The sequence below is a fragment of the Passer montanus genome, unplaced genomic scaffold, assembly GCF_014805655.1.
Source record: "Passer montanus isolate IOZ18808 unplaced genomic scaffold, ASM1480565v1 scaffold21, whole genome shotgun sequence".
Lineage (NCBI taxonomy): Eukaryota > Metazoa > Chordata > Aves > Passeriformes > Passeridae > Passer > Passer montanus.
In genome coordinates, this window is record NW_024366703.1 from 3086630 (window position 1) to 3106630 (window position 20001).

A 20001-nucleotide genomic window follows, 5' to 3' on the forward strand; every position below is an offset into this window, starting at 1 on the left:
TCCCAACTCTGAAAACTCCATCTGTACCTTTACATTGGAGTTTATGGAGGTTATGAGGTTATGATAAAAGTGACTGTGACATTCATGTTACTGAGTTGCTGAGGCAGATAGTGATAAATAAAATCTTAGCACCTTAAAAGTGCCAAATGCAGAACTAAAACAAAATAAACTTAACAGTTACTACCATGGGCTGCCCATTGAAAATGTATTAGAAGAATTGTGACAGTTTCTGCATTAAAATTTATTGAAAGGCTTGTCTAAGTGTATCAAGAAACACTTGGAGTGAGGAGATCTGTTTTCACCAAGGAGAACTTCAGGACAGTACTCAAACAAAGCATGTTAGAAGCTTGCAGCTTAACAGTGAGAACCATAAGGAAGCTCTCCCCAGACCACTGGGGCTGGTGTAAACAAAAGCAGTAATAACTAAAGAATAACTTGGAAATAAGGCTGTGCACGGTTCTGAGTACATGATTTGTGATACCTGGTGATAAAAGTGCTTTGTACTGAGATTCTTGCACCATTACAGCAAATATGGTTCTGCAGATCTTATGCATGAAGATCTGTTTAAATGCCCTCCATTCTAAGCACCTCAAAGAAATGTTTCTTTTGCTTGTATATTGCCAAACACAAAGGCTGCTTAATCTTCTTTGGTATCTCTGAACACTGCTGCAGTAGGGCCATTCAGAAATAACTGATACATACTTCTGGATCACTTTTTACATTCATTAAGACAAATCAATTTACACCAAACACTGAGCCAAAGAAAACCTGGAATAATATCTCAAGCTGTTCGATTTTCACACACATTGAAGAAAAACCTTGGCAATACCATTCAGGCTGGGCTGCTTGTTCAAATGGCTGGCACAGAAGCAATATTGGCTGATGTGATGTAACAGGCAAGCACCTTACAGATGCAGATGGACTGAAACAGAGCTTCTTTATTGAAGTATCTTGATCTAATACTGTCAAGAAAAAAATGCTGCCATAGATGTGGTATGGACAAATGAACAACAACCAAACCAGCTGGGGGGTTTTTACCCCTTTCAGGGTGATGTGGATTTTTCCTGCCATACAGATGTGGGAGCTGTTTTCTACTGACCCTCAAAACTGCTTCAACTCCTAGTCCAGTGTCTGCAACCCGCAAGTAGCTTCTCTGCTACCACCACCCCAGGTATTTGTAACTCATCAGGCAGGATGTCCAGAAACACACCAAGAAACAACCAACACTGTTGTTTCTCAGCCATACTTTGTTAACCAATTGATCTCTGGTAGAAATGAGTCCCAGGTCCCCACAAGTCCTGTGCACACAGCTGGCACAAGCTGCATCAAGGTCAGGCCCTGTAAGGAGGGATGTTCAGGGTTTGGCAGCAGCCTAGGCATTGGTTAGAAGCATTTTTGACTTATCAAGAACTTAGGGCTCCAGATACTCCACAGACTTCCTCTGGTGAGCATTTAGCCCGATTTGAAGATAGAAAAAGGGAAGGACCTTCTGGTCTGGCCAGGAGTTGTCCTGAAGTTGGACAGGAATTGCAGTCTTGCTGTCTTCAGCAGCCGCTCTAAGTCACCAGAAACCACCTACTGAGAATTTCCATTTGTATTTTATATATTCTGTGCTATTTACCAGCAGTAGCAACAGTATTAGTACCTTTGTGGCAGTGCTACACAACAGACATGTATTTGATTATCAGTCTGTGAGAATTCCTCAGTCCTTTTCCGTGTCAGGGGAGATCTTTGACATGGCAGCTCGGGGCTTTGTAGGAAAGAGAATAACTACAAAACTATTAATAGAAAATATTGGTTTTGACTTTTATTGGCCACGTTCAGACAGAGCTGAACGAGTTTCACGGGGACTAACACAGCACTGGAGCAGGGCTACCGCTCCACCTGGCGGGCACCCGGCGGCTCCGGGCGCGGCGAGCCTGGCCGGCGCTGCGGCTGCGGACAGCGGCCGGGCCGGGCATCCCCTGGCTCGGGGCATGTCCCTCAGAGCCCGGGCTGCGCTGCCTGGGAATGAAGCACGGGGGATCTCCTTCAGGGCCCCCGCAGGGCCATCAACCCGCAGCCCCGAGCCGAGGCAGCCAGGCCCTGCGCTGCCTGGGAATGAACCACGGGGGATCTCCTTCAGTGCCCCCGCAGGGCCATCAACCCAAACCCCGTGCCGAGGCAGCCAGGCCCACGTGCAGCCCGGCCCCGCGGGGCTGCGGGAGCCGCCGGCCCGGGCGGGCGGGACTACAGGGCCCAGGCTGCCGCGGGCGGGAGGGCGGTGCCGCCGCCGCCGCGTCCGGCTCGGCCCGCCCGCCGCGCCGTCAGCATGGCCGGCTTCGCCGACCTGAACCTGCCGCAGGGAGCGGACAAGAAGTCCCTGCAGAGCCTGCTGGAGGCCGCGGCGCACCGTGAGTCCTGAGAGCGGGGCCGGCCCGGAGCTCGGTGGGGCTGAGCTGGGGAGGGCAGGCCGGCCAGCGGGGCAGCGGGACAGGGCAGGGAGCGGTGGCTCCCCCGGCTCGGGAGGCAGAGCCGCAGCTGCGGGCTAGGGTGGGCACAGACTCCCCCGGATGAGCCTTCCCTTCCCCGCGGGCAGGCCGGCCCTCGCCCCCCGGCCCGCCGCGTTTCCCCCGGCGCGCTCCGCTCCGTGGCTCGGCCCGCAGCTCTCTCTAGCCCCGTTCCTGGAGCTGCTACTGCCCCCCTGCTGGGGCCGCAGGGGAGCTCCTGATGCGCCTTGCAGCTCTGCCTCTGCCTGCTTATCCCACTGTAGCATTGTTTTTTTTCCCGACGTGGTGCACAAGCTTTTCCGGCTGCAGTTTCGTGGGGCCCGGCTCCTCTCCTGCAGAGCCGTGTTCAGCCACGTGCTGCCTGTGCGGAGTTTGGGGCGAGTGGTTTAAATGCCCCGGCAGGTCTGTCACCTTCCTGCGAGCCCTTTGAGCCGTGCCTTCTCCTCCGTTTAGTCGGCATCGCTTGGAATTGCCCGCTTTGCCTTCTCCCACAGCTGTGTCTGCCAGCTCTGCCGTGTCTGCAGTTTGAACAGCCGTCCTGAGTACACTTAGCAGGTTTACACAAAGAAAGTCATAAGCAGGGCCAAGCTAGGCCAGACCTTTGGGGACACCAAACCCATTTATTTGTGTTCATAAAGCTCTGCCGTTGAGTAAGAGTTGTCAGGCCTGGGCTGTGTTAAAAGCCAAACACGTTTTTTGGTTTTTTTTCTATTTTAAGGCACTTTTCAGGTGAACAAGTCTTCTTAAAAAATACTGTGAAACCTAAACATGCACATGATTATTAACTTTAAGACATTTAATGAGTATTTTACAGTTTTCTCATTGGATTTATTTCCTTTTAATTTACTGGACAAAATACCCTTACTGTGTGTTTTTCAGTGGGATATTCTGCAGTTGCACTTAATCACGTCATTGACTTTAAAGAAAAGAAACAGGTAATTTTTTCTTGGAGGTATTTGTTCTTACTATGTTTTCTTTAGTAAACCTGCTGCCTTATTGCATGTTTCCAAATAGCGTTAGCTGCAGAATGCACATCTAGACACAAGTACAAATCTCTCTATTTGTAACAAAACTCCCATTTTATATTTCAGTAGAAGTGCCTTCGGATTAATTTTTAATATGGTTCATGTACTGTCCCACAAAAATAGTTTTCTTAGTGTGGTAAATTTCTTCTTAAGATTGGAACACAGTTTTTGTTTACATGTAAACATAACCCATTACATTTTTAATAACTTTGTTCTGTTCTCTTTCAAGGAAATCACCAAGCCAGTATCCCCTTCAGAGTTGTTTCCATCTTTACCTATTGTTCAAGTATGTCTAGTTACATTCTATGTATATATATATACTGTTATTCTGAGTTACCCTTTTTTAACTTTGTGTGTTTGTATATGTGATTTCATGTACTAGGTGTTAATCAAAAAAGAAAAATTTGTCCATTATTTCATGGTTAAAACTCCAAGCATTGGAAGAATAGTAAACTCACATCAGGGTAGGCTCTATTCATTATTTTAGAAATTATTAAAGAAATTGCTTTGTGTGAATTTAGAATTTGCTTGTAGTTGAATAATTGCAGTACAATTCTTGAAATTTAAGTTTTGGAAATAACTTTGTGGTTTTGATGGAGCAAAATTTGGATATAAAGAAATACAATAATGCACTTTGGGTCACTGACATTGATTAATTCAAGCACTGCTTTTCCTTGCAGTTGTGGCCTGCCTGGGCAATCATAGCAGTGGTAAAACATACTCAGTTTTTCTGCATGGTTATTTTTCTTTTTTTTTTCTTTTCTTTCTATTCACACTTTTCCAGGGAAATGCAGTAAGTCGTTCTTTGTAAAGACAGGTATAATATCAAAAAGATAATGTAAATTAAGGAAGTGTAACTAGAGACTTAAGAAAATTAGTATAACAAGACTATAAGCATTACACCATTTTCTTTTTTTAGCAGACTGGGTGGAAATTACCACAAATTTTTGCTGTGGGTTAATACATTTTTTTTATATTATTCTTGTTTCTGTAGGGGACATCTAAAAGAATTAAAGTCTTGACCCGGCTAACGCTTGTTGTTTCTGATCCTTCCCACTGTAATCTCTTGGTGAGTATACTCAGCAATTAATTTTGCAACTTTTATTTCTTTTTCTCAATGAATAAATGAAACTTTGGAAATTCTATGGGAACAACATCCTGGAATTTACAGGGCACTCAGCAGTGATTTCTGAGATTGCATCTCTGACAAGCAATGTGATCATGAGGAGACGGAGACTTACAAGACTGTATATGGCTTCTGTTGATCATTTGTCAATATGGAAAAGCAGTTTTGTTCCTTGGTTTCTGGACTTCTGTGCATAAACTAGAAGACCATGAGCAACCCTTGCATCTGGTTATGTTTTGCTACAAGATCAAAGCAAAAAGTGTGTCTTAGTAAATTGATGGGACAAACCTCAAACTGAGAATGAATGACTTCACTGTAGAAACCTGCTGTGTAATTAGATGATTATTGGCTTTGTTTTAGTACTTGATAAGGAAAAAGGATTTTTATTCTCATTGTTTTGGTTGTAATCATTGTGCATGGCTTTGTCATCTCTCAGAATTCAAAATAGTAATTGTTTCCTCCTTTTATAGAGATCAACATCTGCAAACATAAGGTTATATGACATCATAGCAGTATTTCCAAAAACTGAGAAACTGTTTCATGTAAGTACAATCATCTCATCCATAATGCTCATTCAGTAGCCTTCAGTGCTTTGTGCTAATTTAAGTACATGCTTTGTTTTTATTTTATTTCCCATTTTGTAAAGACCTCATGGAGTTAATCAAACGTTATAGGCTGCCTGGGCAGTTGATAGGCTGAGGGGTTTGGGAGGATTTGCAGGAGGCTGCAGGACCCTGAGGTGACAGGTCTGAAACATCTACCTCATTTGCCTGATGAAGGGACTTGTATGCCCTGCACTGTGGTTGCCTTTATGTGCCTTGTACTCTAGTGAGGTGAGTAAACATCCTTTTTTCCTCCCCAATATATATGTACTATCATCATGTAGAAAAGTTCTGTCTTCAGCTTTAACTTCTCAAACTCTTGACAACTTCCCTAAAATGTACTTGTGATCGTCTGTTAGAGCTAATTATTCCTGGTCTCAAAAATGCTAGGGAGGATTTTGAAGTGGAACTAATGTGGTTCACTAATGGCTGTTCACCTCCATTTCCTTCATATTTTATTTAAATTGTTCTCAGATACTAGATAACAGCTGATGTTGATGTTCTGATTGGGTGGAGCACTTTGAAACAAGTTATGTTTTTGTCAGAATTTTTCTTACGAAACCCAAAATTGTGATGTCTGACCTGTTGTAAGCTTGTAAACATTAACATTGAGTCTGAATTGGGTGAGTAGGTGGAAATGTCCTATCTCTGTTAGCCTAGGCAGGCAGGAGGAAGGCATGCAGTTTAAAGCAGTGTGAAGGAGGGACAGCCAAAAAAAAGTGAGTTTCTTTGAAGAAATTACTTTTGAAGTGAGCTTCTCAGTTTAAAACTGAGTCTGGTGGTTGTTTTTTTTTAAATAAGTTAAAGCCACTTCCTAGTACTGCTGAGTACCTGTTTTGCCACATTACAATTGTATTATTCTGTTTTGTTTTTCTACATTATTTCCCCTCCTATTTCAAGACTTGTCCAAGTAAACTACAGAGCAAGAGGCTGTCAAAGAATATGAATATTAAAGAATTTTTCAGCAGAATTCAAGCATTAATTATAAGAGTTACGGCAAAATGAAACTAATTTCTGAATTTATTTCCCTTGAAAGATTTTAAGACTCTTCGGGGCGTGACAGAGGCAAACGGTTTAAAATATTTTTTGCAGGCCACTTTCCACCTCTTTCTTTTGATCTCTGGCAATAGTGTAAAATCTCACTTCTCCAGTGAGCTCAATCAGTTTGTCATGTATTGTATTTGCAGGGTCCCTCATGGCAGGAAGGAATGATGAATCTGACTCCATGTTCTCAGAAGGCTAATTTATTATTTTATGATACTATATTGTATTAAAGAATACTAAACTATACTACACTCAAGAATACAGAAAGGATACTTACAGAAGGCTAGAAAGATAATAATAAAAACTCGTGACTCTCTCCAGAGCCCTGACACAGCTTGACCCTGATTGGCCAGTAAGTCAAAACAATTCACCAGAAACCAATGAAACAGTCTCCAACCACATTCCAAAGCAGCCAAACACAGGAGAAGCAAATGAGACAATATTGTTTTCCTTTTTCTCTGAGGCTTCTCGCTTCCCAGGAGAAAAATCCTGGGTGAAGGGATTTTTCAGAAAATATAAATGCCACAATCATATGCTTAAACAAGTACCTGAAACTAGGTGATCAGCCAGGGTGTGCTGTGGTTTTTTTTTTGGGAAAAGCGTATTCTCTCACTTAAGGGTTATTATTGTTTATTTTCAGCCATATCATGCCTCCTGCTGCAGTTGCACATCCAGCTGTGGCAGCATTTAAACTGGCATAAACAGCCACTCATTTCCGCAGCTCCCTGTCTGCTTTGCTACTGAGGCTGCTTGCTTGCTCAGCTGCATGGCACTTTGCTTTGAGGATCCTGCTTTTGGCTGAGCAGTAACCAGAGGTTTTGCCAAGTTATTTTCCAGGCAGATCCCCTTTCCCAGAGTGATTCAGCAGCCAGCCACGCAGAGAGTTGTGCCAGCGCAGGGCGGGTGGCTGTACTCTGGCAGCCCAGTGCAGACAGTGCCTGGTTAAGCTGACACTCTGGCAGGTGATGGACAGGGTGTGAGGAAAGAAGCAGGACTGTCAGTGAGATTATCTCCATTGCTTCCATGCTGGCAGCACTTTGAGCTGGGGATGGAACCCAGGCGTGTTTCTTGCAAAGTGCACGAGGTGAAAGATTTCATTCATCCTTCACATTCAGGGCAGCTTTGTATGGTTGTCTTTTCTTCAGAGATTTTAGACTGTCTCACTGTGGAGAGCTGATTCAGTTTCACAGAGGTATCACACAGGTGAGAGGGACTTTACACAGGGGGTTTCAGCACGTACAGTTTACCTCTTACAACTCATGGATATTTCATTATGAAGAATAAATCCTTCAAGAGTGGGCCTTGCATGACAAATTTACTTCCTATTGGCTTTTGGTAACTCAGTATTAGCTCAAGAGCATCATCTTTCTCACCAACAATTTGGCACTTATATTTTCTCCACAGAACAAGATTTTATATGTTTTTGTGAAAAAATTACATGACCACTGGAGATGTACTCCTGTTTTAGCATGGGCCAAAACTAGTCTGTGCCCTCTTGTCAAAAGCAGGGAAGCCCTTTTGTGGCTGAGTGTGTCAGTGATATGTACTGAAAGGTGTGCTCAAATTCTTCAAATAATTTATATCCTTAAGGGGATGAGGAAGCCACATTTGCCAATTGTAGACTGGGCTCCTTGTTCAGGTCTCCCAAAAAGATTGGGCCTGCAACAGGAATGCCCACTCCATGCAGGTAATAGGGTCTGTACTTGCTGCTTTTCAAAATCTTTGCTTTCTAAGATTTCTCATTGTTCTAGTAATATTAGTTAGTTCTGTCTGCTCTTCGTAAGCACTTAGCACATCACTAGTATCTAAAAACCTACATATGTATGGTTGAAGATGTAGTGCAAAGTCAAATTTCAATGTTTGTTCCTAAAACGTTTGCCAAAGTTTGCTTCAGAGCATCCAGACAGTGGCAGATGTATTTATCAATGGCTGGCTGGAGTTTTCCCAGCAGATGGGGCTCTTGCCCACAGTGCTGCCAGGCAGCTACTGGGCTGTGCAACTTGCTGCATGTCATTTTCTGGATGAAGTTGTTGCACTTCAGATCTTTTCAGCAGGGAGGGTAACCTTAGCTTGACTGCATATTTGATTTGTCTGGGAGCCAGAGCTAGGCTGAACATTAGAGTTCTTGGAGAAATCTGCTCTCCAGGACAGTGCAGGAATTCCTCATATGTGAGGAATATGATTTGCAGTTTGTTTTTCCATGGTGGTATTTTCTGAAATGTTCATGTCACTGCAGTCCTATAGATATCCTGGCTTTTGAGTCACTCCCTCTCCCACTGTGCTTAATTTACAAAACAGTCTAGAGTTTTCCAGTGTTTCTGGAGCTGATTAGGAAGGCTTGACTTCTCATCAAATAGGACAACTTGCATGTGTCTGATGTCTATTCTTGCTTCCCTTAATTTTTGCCATGATCTCTTCCTGAATTTTTAATGACCTCACTGACATATTTTCTGGGGCAGGATTTGGAGCTATTTGTTCTGTGCATGTTCCCATAAATCACCTCTGTGTAGTAGTTTGTACCTCATGTAAGAAAAGGAGGGAAGCTGACTGTAGCAGGGCTGAACTTCCTCTTGCCAATCTAATTCTATGCCATAGATTCCACAGGCAGCCCACGTCCTGCCTAATGGAGGATAAAGGTAGGGCATGAAGAAAAAGTTTGGTCTGAATGTTCTGGCAGAGACATATCAGCTTCAAAAACCTTGTGGTTTGCCTGCATGTGTGCTGTGGCTGTCTTGTCTAGAAGAGAGTGCTGTCAACAGCTAAGAAACATTCCTAAAGCTGGGCCTCTGCTCTCATCTCCGTCCAAATTCCATGTGAACAAACTGGTAGAAGACCAGTTTGCCAAGCAGCAGTGTGCCTTGTGTTAGAGCAGCCCTTACCCCTGGGGCTCCTCGCAGCCCCCACTGCTTTTGTGCCAGTGGGAGGAGGGATGAATGGTTGGCACCTGGCCCAGGTGTGTTTGGAGCAGTTGCTGCCGGGTTTCTGAGTGCAGGGAGTTCCCCTACACAGAAAATTCCTTTTCAGCTTCTTCATCCTGTCTTACCTTCTCTGTTACAGCACTGCTTAGAGACATTAGTTAGGCCTTGTGTAATCATCCTTACAGAGCAGGCATATATAATTCCTAATTTGAGTGCATGAGATTAATGTGGACTTGTGGATTAAAGGACTCCCTTTTAGGTTCCCTTAATTTTCCGTGTATCTCAGTGTGAGGAGCCTCTGCCCCTGGTTCATTTCCTCCATCTCTTAATACAACCTCTAAATTGTGGTTGAATTCAAAGCTAAATTCTTAAACTGTAGCCTTCCGTGCTGTCTCCAGACTCTGCCAGAGGTCCTACTGTCTGGAGGAGCTGCACCCAGCCAGGAAAGGGAGGCTCTGAGGATTGGTCTCCAGTATATGGCAGGCAGCACCAACAGTCACATTCTGCTTTTTTTCATTTTTTTCTCTGTTGCTTCTGGTAAAGTAATTAATCCTGAAAACAAACAGGTGCTGCTGCACTGGAAGCAAAGCGTGATGGAACAAGGGGCAGTTCCTGAGGGCTCTTCCCTTTCTAAACTGGGGTTGTCCTTTATTATCTGAGAGTTCTTTTGTCAAAAGCCAGCATTGCTTCTGTGTGTCCTCTGTCAGATAAAAACAAAGAAGTAGGTATTGCTTTGGGGTTGACCATTATTTTATTGGGAAATTAGTTCTGTAAGAAAGGGAAGACTTGGGTTTTAAGTCTCAAATGCTGCTGTTGTATTGGCATACCTGCAAGGCTTAGTACCTCTTAATTTTAAAACTGAACTCACCCTGGAAAGACATTTGTTGCATTAAGAAGTGAAGGAGAATATTAGTGCACCTCAAGTTGGTTATGCATTTTTTTGGCATATCTAATAATCTGTTCCTGTTTCTTTGCTGTAGATTGCTTGCACAACACTAGATGTGGATCTGGTCTGCATAAATGTTACAGAAAAGCTGCCATTCTACTTCAGAAGGCCCCCTGTGAATATGGTAAATTTACATCTAAATTGTATTCTTGCTGTTAGACTGACATTAAATACAAAATTTGAGTTGAATTCCCTACTGCTTTCCACCCACCATTCCTATCCAAGTGGTTCTTTTATTTTCTTGCATAATGTGTAGTTTTGTTTCAAATGTCCTTCACTTCAGGGCCTCCACTGCAGCACTTAATACACAGTGATGTATGTTCTTTCTTTTTCTCCTCCTGTCCCCCACTTAAGAAGGCAGAAGTGGTGTTCCCAAGGAGTGGAAACAGAGCCTTGAGGCCACTGTGCTGCTAAGCAGGGAGATATGGTGTGATTGCTGACAAAGCTGCTTCCCAAACCAGAAATGGTACAGCTGTGTCAAAACAGATAAACAGCCCTTTGATTTAAAAGACAGGAAATGTTAATGGCAGTGTTAATTTAGGAGAAGGATGTTGTGCTGGATACTTGAAAGACAACTGTATTGAATCCATACTTGGAGAAAAGAATGTCTTAGTAAATGAACCAAATGTAGCATTGCTAAATACATGCTGTGGGACCCAAGGTGGCTATCAGTGTGGATCAAATATAGTTCTGCCTGCTGTTGGAAGTTTGCCAGAAAACTTAATCTAAACATGCTGTTATGGGAACTTGTTTTCACCTCTGAGTATATGTAAAGGTTCATTCTACATGGGCATTCTTGGCTGATGTAGAACTTAGTTCTCAAAAATTGAAATTTGGAATTGGCTAATAATCCTACTTCCGTTTTTAATAAAGTTTGACCTAGAATAAAAATTCAAAATGAACTAGAATTAATTCTGAGACAGAATAAAAACAATACATTGGAGTTTATGGTAAACTGAGAATTTCAACATTCTACTTGGAACAACAATTTTATATGAAACACTGCATGAAAGTACCCTAGCTGCCTAAAACTACAGCAGCTGTCCCAGGTAAGGAGCTGTGTGGCTCTTAAGAGCCCTGTGTTGGGAGACATTTTCCTTGCAAGCTACTTCTCATCTTCCACACTCCTGGCTTCAAGGCAGTCTGTCTGTTGGACTGGTCTGTGCATCCTGGGGCAGTCAGTTTTGGTTGTTACAATGCCAGACAGATTGGCAGGCAGTTGAAGTGGTAGGGATGAGGTTAAAAATTCCCCTTGACTGGAAATCGGTGTATTGCCATCACCTGTTTGGTGTTGATACATCCAGACTTCTCTTGTTTGCAGCTATCAGGCCAATTCTGTGTAAAACATTTGATGCATATGCAGCTTCTGTTGTGCTTGCATACAGAGGTCATGCATGGGTGGGAGCTGGTGGTGTATTGCCATCACCTGTTTGGTTTTGATACATCCAGACTTCTTTTGTTTGCAGCTATCTGGCCAGTTCTGTGTAAAACTTGCAGCTTCTGTTGTGCTTGCATACAGAGGTCATGCATGGGTGGGAGCTGGATTAATTCCAGCTGTATTCAGTTACTGGACTCTCTTACAGTATTGCAGCATATTTTAATAATATTTGTGTAAGAGTAGAGTATCATTTCAGGCAAATACCATTTTAGGAGTGCCGTGGAACTAAGAACTCCTGGCCTTACATTGTGTCTAGCACAAGTAAGTTGCTTAACCTTTCTGTGTTTGCCAAAACAAGAATGAGGCTTTTGGTGAGGCACTGTGACAGATAGCAAAGGATGTCAGAGCAGCTGAAAATATAACCAGTATTACTGTTTGAAATCTCTTCTGTGACTCACTGTTGTTTAACATTGTCACAAACACCAGAGTATGCTGTGAGACAGGAGAAGGGTCCTCATTGCTGCTTTTGTGCAAGGAGGAATTCTTCAACTGCAGTACATGGCTGCTGAGGAAAGTGATGATCTTTCTTACAGCAGGGTGTGGGACTACAGGAGTAGGGTCCTCAAAGTTTCAAGACAGCAGATAACCAGCAATGGTTTTCTGTCTCCTCGACTCTGATTGTGTGTCTATATTAGTGATAGCAAATTACAGCAAATAAGTGGTTGGTATTTGTTTGTTAAACCTCATTTATCAGTCCTCCAAGATTTATGCACATGTATCTGGTGTACAGTGAAGCCTTCCCCCACTCTCCTTTCATGCTCTGCTGTGCTCTTACTGGAACAATTCTGCCTGAATTTTTTTTTGTGTGACACAGTTAAACTGAGCATAAGCTGCATCAATAACAGACAGCAGTTGTTAGATTGTTAGGCTTCTCTCCTTTTGATTTTTGATCACTCTCTTTCATGTGAAGGCAATAGATCGAGGCATTTACTTTGAACTTCTTTACACGCCTGCCATCAAAGATTCTACTATGAGAAGATACACAATTTCAAATGCCATCAGCCTGATGCAGATCTGCAAAGGAAAGGTAAGCTCTCAAAGTGAAAACAAGGTAATTAAATCAGTTCAAATTTTTCTGGAGTTGTACTGAGCCATTTTAAATGAGTTGGATGCTGGGACATCTGAAGCTGTGACTGAATCTTGGCCTACTAACACAAGGACACAATCATTGTAGCTCCAGATACTTCCAGTCTTGCACCACTGCATGCTTTCTTCTTAAGCTGTCAAGCTGTTAGACTCTTTTTCCAGAACAACCCATGTGTTGTTATGGTATGCAATTCCCAAAACGAAGGTGGGAGGGGATGGAGGGAGATTAAAGTGCCAGACATATAAGGCTTACTCTAGAACTGAAATTCATGTATTTCTTTAAAATCCTCCACTTCATATTTCTCATTGCCAAAAGCTCTTTTGACTACCTACTTTGAATATGGGGGCTAAAAAACAATAAGAAAAAAAATCAGAAACCTTGTTTTGTTAACAAGTAAATTCTCTGGGTCCAAAATAGACCAAACAGCTAGCTGGCTGTCAGCCACAGCTTTGCTGCAGTCAGATGAACTGCATGCCTCCATGTTACTGAAACCCAAGGAAGAAGTAACTTTGAGATGCCTGTAACCCATTGCTTTCATAACTTACCTCCTCCCAGGCTACCAGGTTAAGCTGTCTGTTATGCTGTGTCCTCTCAGGCCATGTTTTTTAATAGGGGGTCATATCAAATTTAACAGAAATTGTAGCTCTCCCTTCTGTGTTGTCAATGGCCTCTGCCACATGTAGCTAGTCCAGAGAAGCTGGATTTCAAAAATCTGAAGTGGGATGTAGAGCTTGGAAGGTAAATTAAAAGTAGAACCATCATTACCTCAGTTCTCCTCAAGCATGGCAGCTTTTGTAGAACAGCAGGGTGAGTCAAGCAGATTCATTTCCTTGGTGCTACAGAGCAGGTAAGTATTTGCACAGCCTCTCCTGAGAAGCCCAACCCTGGCAGTTAATGACATGAAGTACTGACTTGGACATGACTTCTGTACACAGCAGACCACTTTCCTTTGGGATTTCCTTTTTGGTATTGCTCCTCTTTCCTCTGTGCAGCTCACGATGTGCTTCTCACGTGGTTGTTCAACTGGAGAGCACCAGTTGAGTTGATGTCATGGATAGGGCAAGTGAGATGTTCAGGCACTCAGTCTGTGCATGGTGCCCTTTCATTCTGCTTCTCTCAGTCTAGGGTTTCATCTGTGACTGGAAGGTAAATCAGCTGGAGCTGCACATGACAAGTTGTTGTTAGGCACTGGAAGAGGACTGCTAGCTTGTCTTTGTTCTTTGCCTCCAGACTCAGTAGGCTGTGGACCAGCAGAGATGATTATTAGCCCTTCCTGAGAGCTTGCCTCTGTCAGTGAGGTGGCAAGTTGTTTAAATGCTTCTGTTGGCACCTGGCATGCAACACTCATATTCTGTAACAGGTAGTTGTTGAACCTGTAGTAGCTTTTGGATCCCTTTATTCCTTCTCTGTTATAGCAGGGCAGAGAAACCCTGCTATAACAGAGAAGGAATAAAAGAAATTTACTTGTGTTAAGGCAGAAATTTACTTGTGTTCTCAGAGCTGGCATTGAGCAGTGTATTTAAAACATTAAAATGTGCAGGGAACGAAGGAGAAACTTGCCTGCCTTGCCAGACAGAAGGTGTGTATAGCCACAGTCCCTCACCTCCCGTGTTTTGGTAACTGAGTTGGAGGCTGCCTGGAGCAATGTAGTGAACAGCTGCTGTCTGTTTTACCTGGGGAGATGGTGTTTTGCCTTTTAGCTTTCCCTTTAGCTCTTGCCTTGGATTCGCCTTTGCCTGCTGCTCCTTTACTTGCCAGCAGTGTTTTTCTTATCTTCTCTTGTCTCCCTCCTCCATCTTACCCATCCCCTAGTGAAAGCCTTTGAACCAGGCAGAGCATATCTCCAATGCACAGCAGTGATCCACAATCCTGTGCTGGCTTCAGATGTCTCATACAGCTGCTCTGAGCCTGGGTGACAGGCATTAGTTGTTACAGTTTGGAGCAGGAAAGTTGAATTTTCCCAGCAAACTCTTGCAGTCAGCATCACTTAGGCTCAGAAGCACCTTTGGGATCCATAGTGCAGTCGTTTTAAAGGTGAACTATTCAGAAAAAAAAGAATGTCCTGGGCTCCATCAGGATGTGTGCTGTTAAGTCACCTTGATGTATATATTGCTTCTGCTTCTGGCTTTCCTAATAGTGAGGCAGAGTCACCTGTCCCATCCTCTTCAGCACATGAGGAAACCTTGGGCACACTGTGAACATGCAGCCAGTTTCACGTAGGTCTTTCAGCTGTTGAGTTCTAGTTGCACACAGGGCATTTTCTTCCAGTGCCTGGCCAGCTCTTTGTGCTGGGGAGGTGGCAGGGGAAGCAGAGCAGTGTGGGGAAAGGATCTAAAGCCTCACCCTGAAACCAGAGATGGGTGATGTGTTGGTGGTGCTGACGTCAGAGAGGGAAAGTCTGTCTCTGCCTCAGCACAATTCTAATTCTCACCCACTCAAGCAGGAATTCCCAAAGCCTTTTTTATTCAGTATAACAAAAGCTGAAAGGAGATTTTGCTGCTGCAGAGTTACCACCTGAGCTAAACAGGCTCCTCCTAGGTAAGCATCCTTGGAGCTTAGCATCAGAAGAGCTCTGGCAGCTGAGCTGTGGGATCTGCCAACCCCAGTGTAGTCACATACCTGTTCTGCAGAAGCCTTTTGGGAGAGAAGGGAGAAGGATTTCTCTGCCTGGTGATTTTCATAGGGGTGCCAGTGTTGATGGAAATGAGTGTGTGGCACGAAGTGGCTGCCACTGCCTAAGTGTAGATACATTTCCTGAACCAGTGGGGTGTGGTCAAGGCTGACATGAATGCTTACCATTGAGTAGTACTGCAACAGCATAGGCTGAAAATCTGGGAGCACCAAACTGTCTCAAAGCACTGTCTGTAAGCTGCTTCTGGGGGATCCTGCACTCCTAAATCCATTTCTGTGACAGCTCAGGTGAGTTGTTGTTTATGTGGGTCCTTTTTCAGCTGGTGTAAATAAAGAGAACAGTTCTTAACACAGTGCCTGCTGCTCTGCGTTTTTTCTTTATCTTTAAGGGCACTTTGAAGTCCACTGTGAGAGATACAGGCTGATAGGTGATTGCTTAATGCCATCACTCTGGACTCTTACACTGCTTAGCCATCCCTCTGAAATGAGATGTACTTCCTAATCTCCTCTCTGGCTGTGAGAGGTTTGTAATTCCAAGGGAGGGGTTGTGCCTGTGCCCCTGTCCGTGTAGGGGACAGGGCAATAACTAAGTTTATCATGTCCCTAAATTAAGATTCCCACCCTGACAGAGTTCATCTGAGGCCATCAGATACTCTGATGTTTAAGTGGGCTCTGAGCCTGAACTTAGCTAATGCTCAAAAAGTTTTTGCATCTTGCTGATTTTTTTTTCATTTCTTGGTGCTGACAGATGAATGTTTATACTCTTTTGTTTTCCAGAACATAGTTATATCTAGTGCAGCTGAAAGGGTAAGTCCCAGATTATTTTTTTAAGTCAGAAAAATTTAAATATTTATCTGGCTGAAAATACAGCTTTAATTACACATTAGGCATATAAAAATTGTAAGTTTAAATATGATTGCTGTTTCCAAAGAATTGTATTGTGGATTTTGGGACCTTTTTTTTGGTTGGTTATTTTGTTTTGTTGGTTTTGGGGGGATTTTTTTTTTTGCTGCTGCTGCTGTGGTATTTTCCATGACAGTTTTCTCCCAGATGGACACTCTGTTTGCCAAAATAGTGGTATTTGCTTGATTTACTATTATCTTCAGTAGCTTGCTATTATATGGTATTTAATCTTGCCTATCTGGTAGCCTTGCCCTGCCTGCTCACACTGTCGGCCTGACAGCAAAGGCATTCACATATCCAAACTTCTTTTTGTTTTGTTTTAGCCTCTAGAGCTCCGAGGTCCTTATGATGTGGCTAATCTGTATCCTTTCCCAAAGTCAAAGGCAGCAGTTAGTGGTAACATTGGAAAGTTTAAAGTGGTTTTGAAATTCTTTTCATCCTTTACAGTCCTTGAACTTTATACAGTGGTACTTGGTGACCCATTCAATGAATCAGGGCTCTGAGTGTGTGTGGAAGGAGCAACAGACCTTGGTCATGGGGTCAGATGAGAAGTCACTGTAACTAATAGTGTTTGTGTTCAGCTACAGGAATGTTTTATTGTGATGTGCATTAATGTTGTGTGGGTGTAAAGAGAGAAATTAATAAAATCCATAAAAATCTAAGGACACTGTGAACAAAATGAGAAATTATTACTTAGTATCTCCAAAGTGTCACATTTTTGGTAGCAGAAGCTATAAAATTGTTTTTATGTAAAATTAGAAGTTCCTATCTGAGCAGTAACTACTTCTGTTCTGGATTTTCCAGTCCTTAGTAATAATACATAATACATGTAATATTAAATAACATTATTATGTTCTAGAAACAAAGGAAGGTGTCTTTTCTTCCTTTCTTTTAGGAGTTCAGATGCATTTTTAATTACTCTCCCCACCCCTGAAGCACATATTTGGCCTGTCCCTGGAAGGGAAGGAGCATGCTCTGAGTCATGAGAATCATGTGGGAGGCTGTGTGGCCTGGAAGGATTTTATGCTCAACGTTTTTTCTTCCTTCTTAAAATGAGCAGTCAGGTTCAAGCCAAATTAGCATAGCTAAGGTGGTGTCATCCCTGCTAAAGGTGGCTGGAAACTTCAGCATAATGCTTTGTGCCCTGTCCCCAAAATCGAAATTTTCTGAGGGGTAATTTTTTTCTTCATTATGCATGTCTAAAATGTTTCTGCGTTGACAGACTTTCATTTTCAAAAGTAAAGCTTCTTGTCTGGAAAGAAGCAACATTGCCAGGAGCTTTCCAGGAGGGCTGCTGTGGAACTGCAGCCAGGAGAATTGGGTGCCTCATTTCTCTGCTTCTGGGTAACCTTATGCAAAATGTCACTTTGAGTTAGAGCTTCGCTAATTCGCAGTTATTTGTAGAGTAAGCAAGCTTGTCGTGCAGAAAGCCTTCCCTGTTGTGTGTGTTGCTTCCTGTGTGTTTTGATCCTGAGCAGCAGTGACAGAGGTTTGCTGTTTGGCCTGTCAGAAGGTGAAGCAAAGGCAGCTGTGTCCACCAACTGCAGAGCGACCATGCTGCATGGAGGTGAGCGCTTGTAAGCTCCTCTAAGTAATGTGTGCATTTGTTAAACTGAGTTCTTGTTGGTGCATATTCTCCAAAAGATCTGAGACCTTACAGAGCAAGTCAGATCAGGGTTTTACTTCTTTGTCCAATGCATGAAGAGGAGCTCTTGTGGCAAGGTTGTTTATTTTCCCTTGTTGCCATGTTGGCAAATCAGTGGCTGAACTGATGGTGCTGTCTGTGCTGGAGGACTCATACAACCACATTAAAGAGTCATAAATGGTTTAACCAAAATAGGAACCTGCTGCTGTGCTTCATAGTGAAACTATCGCATTTCAGAAAGGTTTGAATGCTCATCCTGGTGACACTGACAAAAACTCAGTGACTGATGTCAAAAAATGAGTATGCATGTGTTTTGCATTTGCCTGTTTGCAGCACGTGTGCAGAAGCAACCTTAGTCATATCCCTTTCTGATGTTTTAATATGTGGATTATTTCTGACTCACTCTTCAGTGTGGATAATTTCAGACTCATGGCAAAATCAACAGGTTGTCCTCCATCCTGCTGCTCATCTACCTAGAAATACAGAGTTTATCAAATTTACATGGGATTTCTCAAGCCTGTCATCTATCTTAACTGTGAAATTAAATAGCAAGTGCCATTTCCCTTGTCCCAGAGAGGATACTAGCGTGGAATAAGTCAATATATTTTGTCAAGGTTCTTGCAGAGCCTCTCTGCTAATGAAGTATTTGTAGGGAATCTCTTCTAACTCAAATTTTGCCAAGAAGCTTCCCACCAGTAATTACAAAATTGGATTTGGCTCAGTAGGTTATTTGACCAGTATTTCATGATGAGAGTTTGGAAAATAAAATTCTTGAATACCATAAAATACTTCCTTGGTATGTAGGGGATCATCTGCCAATACAATTGTGCCCACATAGTCTAAGAATCCTGGGGTATGTGAATACATTTTTAGTGTTTTTTTAACAACAGGATGTTTGACTCAGAAATGCTTTTGACAGTGGTTCAAGAATGTGTTCTTCTGTGATTATTGAACTGACTAAGCTTGGTTTCCTATGGTTTTGTGTCTCTGCAGCTCCTCAGCCCCTGCAGACCTTGGTTTTCCTTGGTTTGCTATAATTCTACACCCACTGCTGTATTTCCCCCGATAGTTTCTCCACTCTGTAATGCAGTGAATCCCAAGCCCCTGCCCTTGCAGGAGCCCTGCTTGTATGTGCTGACTAGCTGGTTGCTCAGCATGTCCAGCTGTGGTTTGGGGCATGGACACCTGAACTGAGTATGCCTTAAAGACTTTATTTCAGTCTTTGAAATACTGGTGCTGCAGCTTCTGCTTGTGTATTCCAGAAACTCGAAAGAGTGCCTGTGGCGTCGTGTACACGGTGAAGAAGCCTCGCAAGGTGGAGGAAGAAGAAACAGCAGTGCCAGCCTGCAAAAAAGCTAAGACTCAAGCTTGAGGACTGAACAAGTTGTCAACAGAAGCCTCCATCTCTTCTTTACCCAGGGTTGAGTCTTCCTCCAACCTCCTGCCAACCTTATTTTTCGCTTACTACCTTGCTTAGCCTGCAGAAGAATTATTCTTCCAGCATTCAAGTGAGGAAAACTGTGTGAATGAGACTGTGAATAGTATTCACCACATCTGAAAGGTCATGCTGGGATTCTGGCCAAGGGCAGGAGACTGACTCTTCACCCTCTCTTAGGTGTCCTGGAGTTAATGCAAACTCAACAGAACATTTCTAATGTGGAAATTTTCACTTGTACACATGCATTCCTTTTTTATTAAAAACATGTCTACGAACACATGCCTTCATAGTCTAGCTCTTCTGGTTTCCCAAGTTTTAAAGACATCTCTGTACAAATGCAAGCCAGTTGTACTGGGGCTGCAGTAGGTGAAGTTTACTTTCAAGTGGCCGGTGAAGAAGAATAATGATACAGTTTTTTTAAAAATTGCTTCCTATTCAACTTTTCAGTCAGTGGGTATAATGAAGATCCCAGGATTTGTCAGTTCCTAGGAGATATCTTGGATTTGGGTTATGGTAGGAGTAACTGACCTGACTTGCCGGATGCATATGCCAAAGGCCATCTGTGTCCTCAGAACTTAGAATCAAACAGTACCATTAGATGTTTGCCAGAGGTGGGAAGGAAGAGTCTGAGGTTACACAGAGTGAGTGCTCAGCAGGGGATGTTGCAGTGTAGGAGCTGTCTCGCCTAGGCCTGAGCAGCCACCACCTC

The 20001-nt window shown here is 43.1% G+C and overlaps 1 protein-coding gene across 1 annotated transcript; it reads left to right on the forward strand.

The window, feature by feature from the left end:
• The first annotated feature begins 2260 nt into the window (after positions 1–2260).
• Positions 2261–19569, forward strand: RPP30 (ribonuclease P/MRP subunit p30). Its single transcript, XM_039708726.1, has 11 exons — positions 2261–2393; positions 3369–3424; positions 3744–3800; positions 4509–4583; positions 5111–5182; positions 10185–10274; positions 12499–12615; positions 16084–16113; positions 16533–16570; positions 17697–17776; positions 19117–19569. The coding sequence occupies exons 1-11, from the start codon at positions 2312–2314 to the stop codon at positions 19224–19226; spliced, it is 807 nt and encodes a 268-aa protein (XP_039564660.1). The 5' UTR covers positions 2261–2311; the 3' UTR covers positions 19227–19569.
• Positions 19570–20001: the final 432 nt, after the last annotated feature.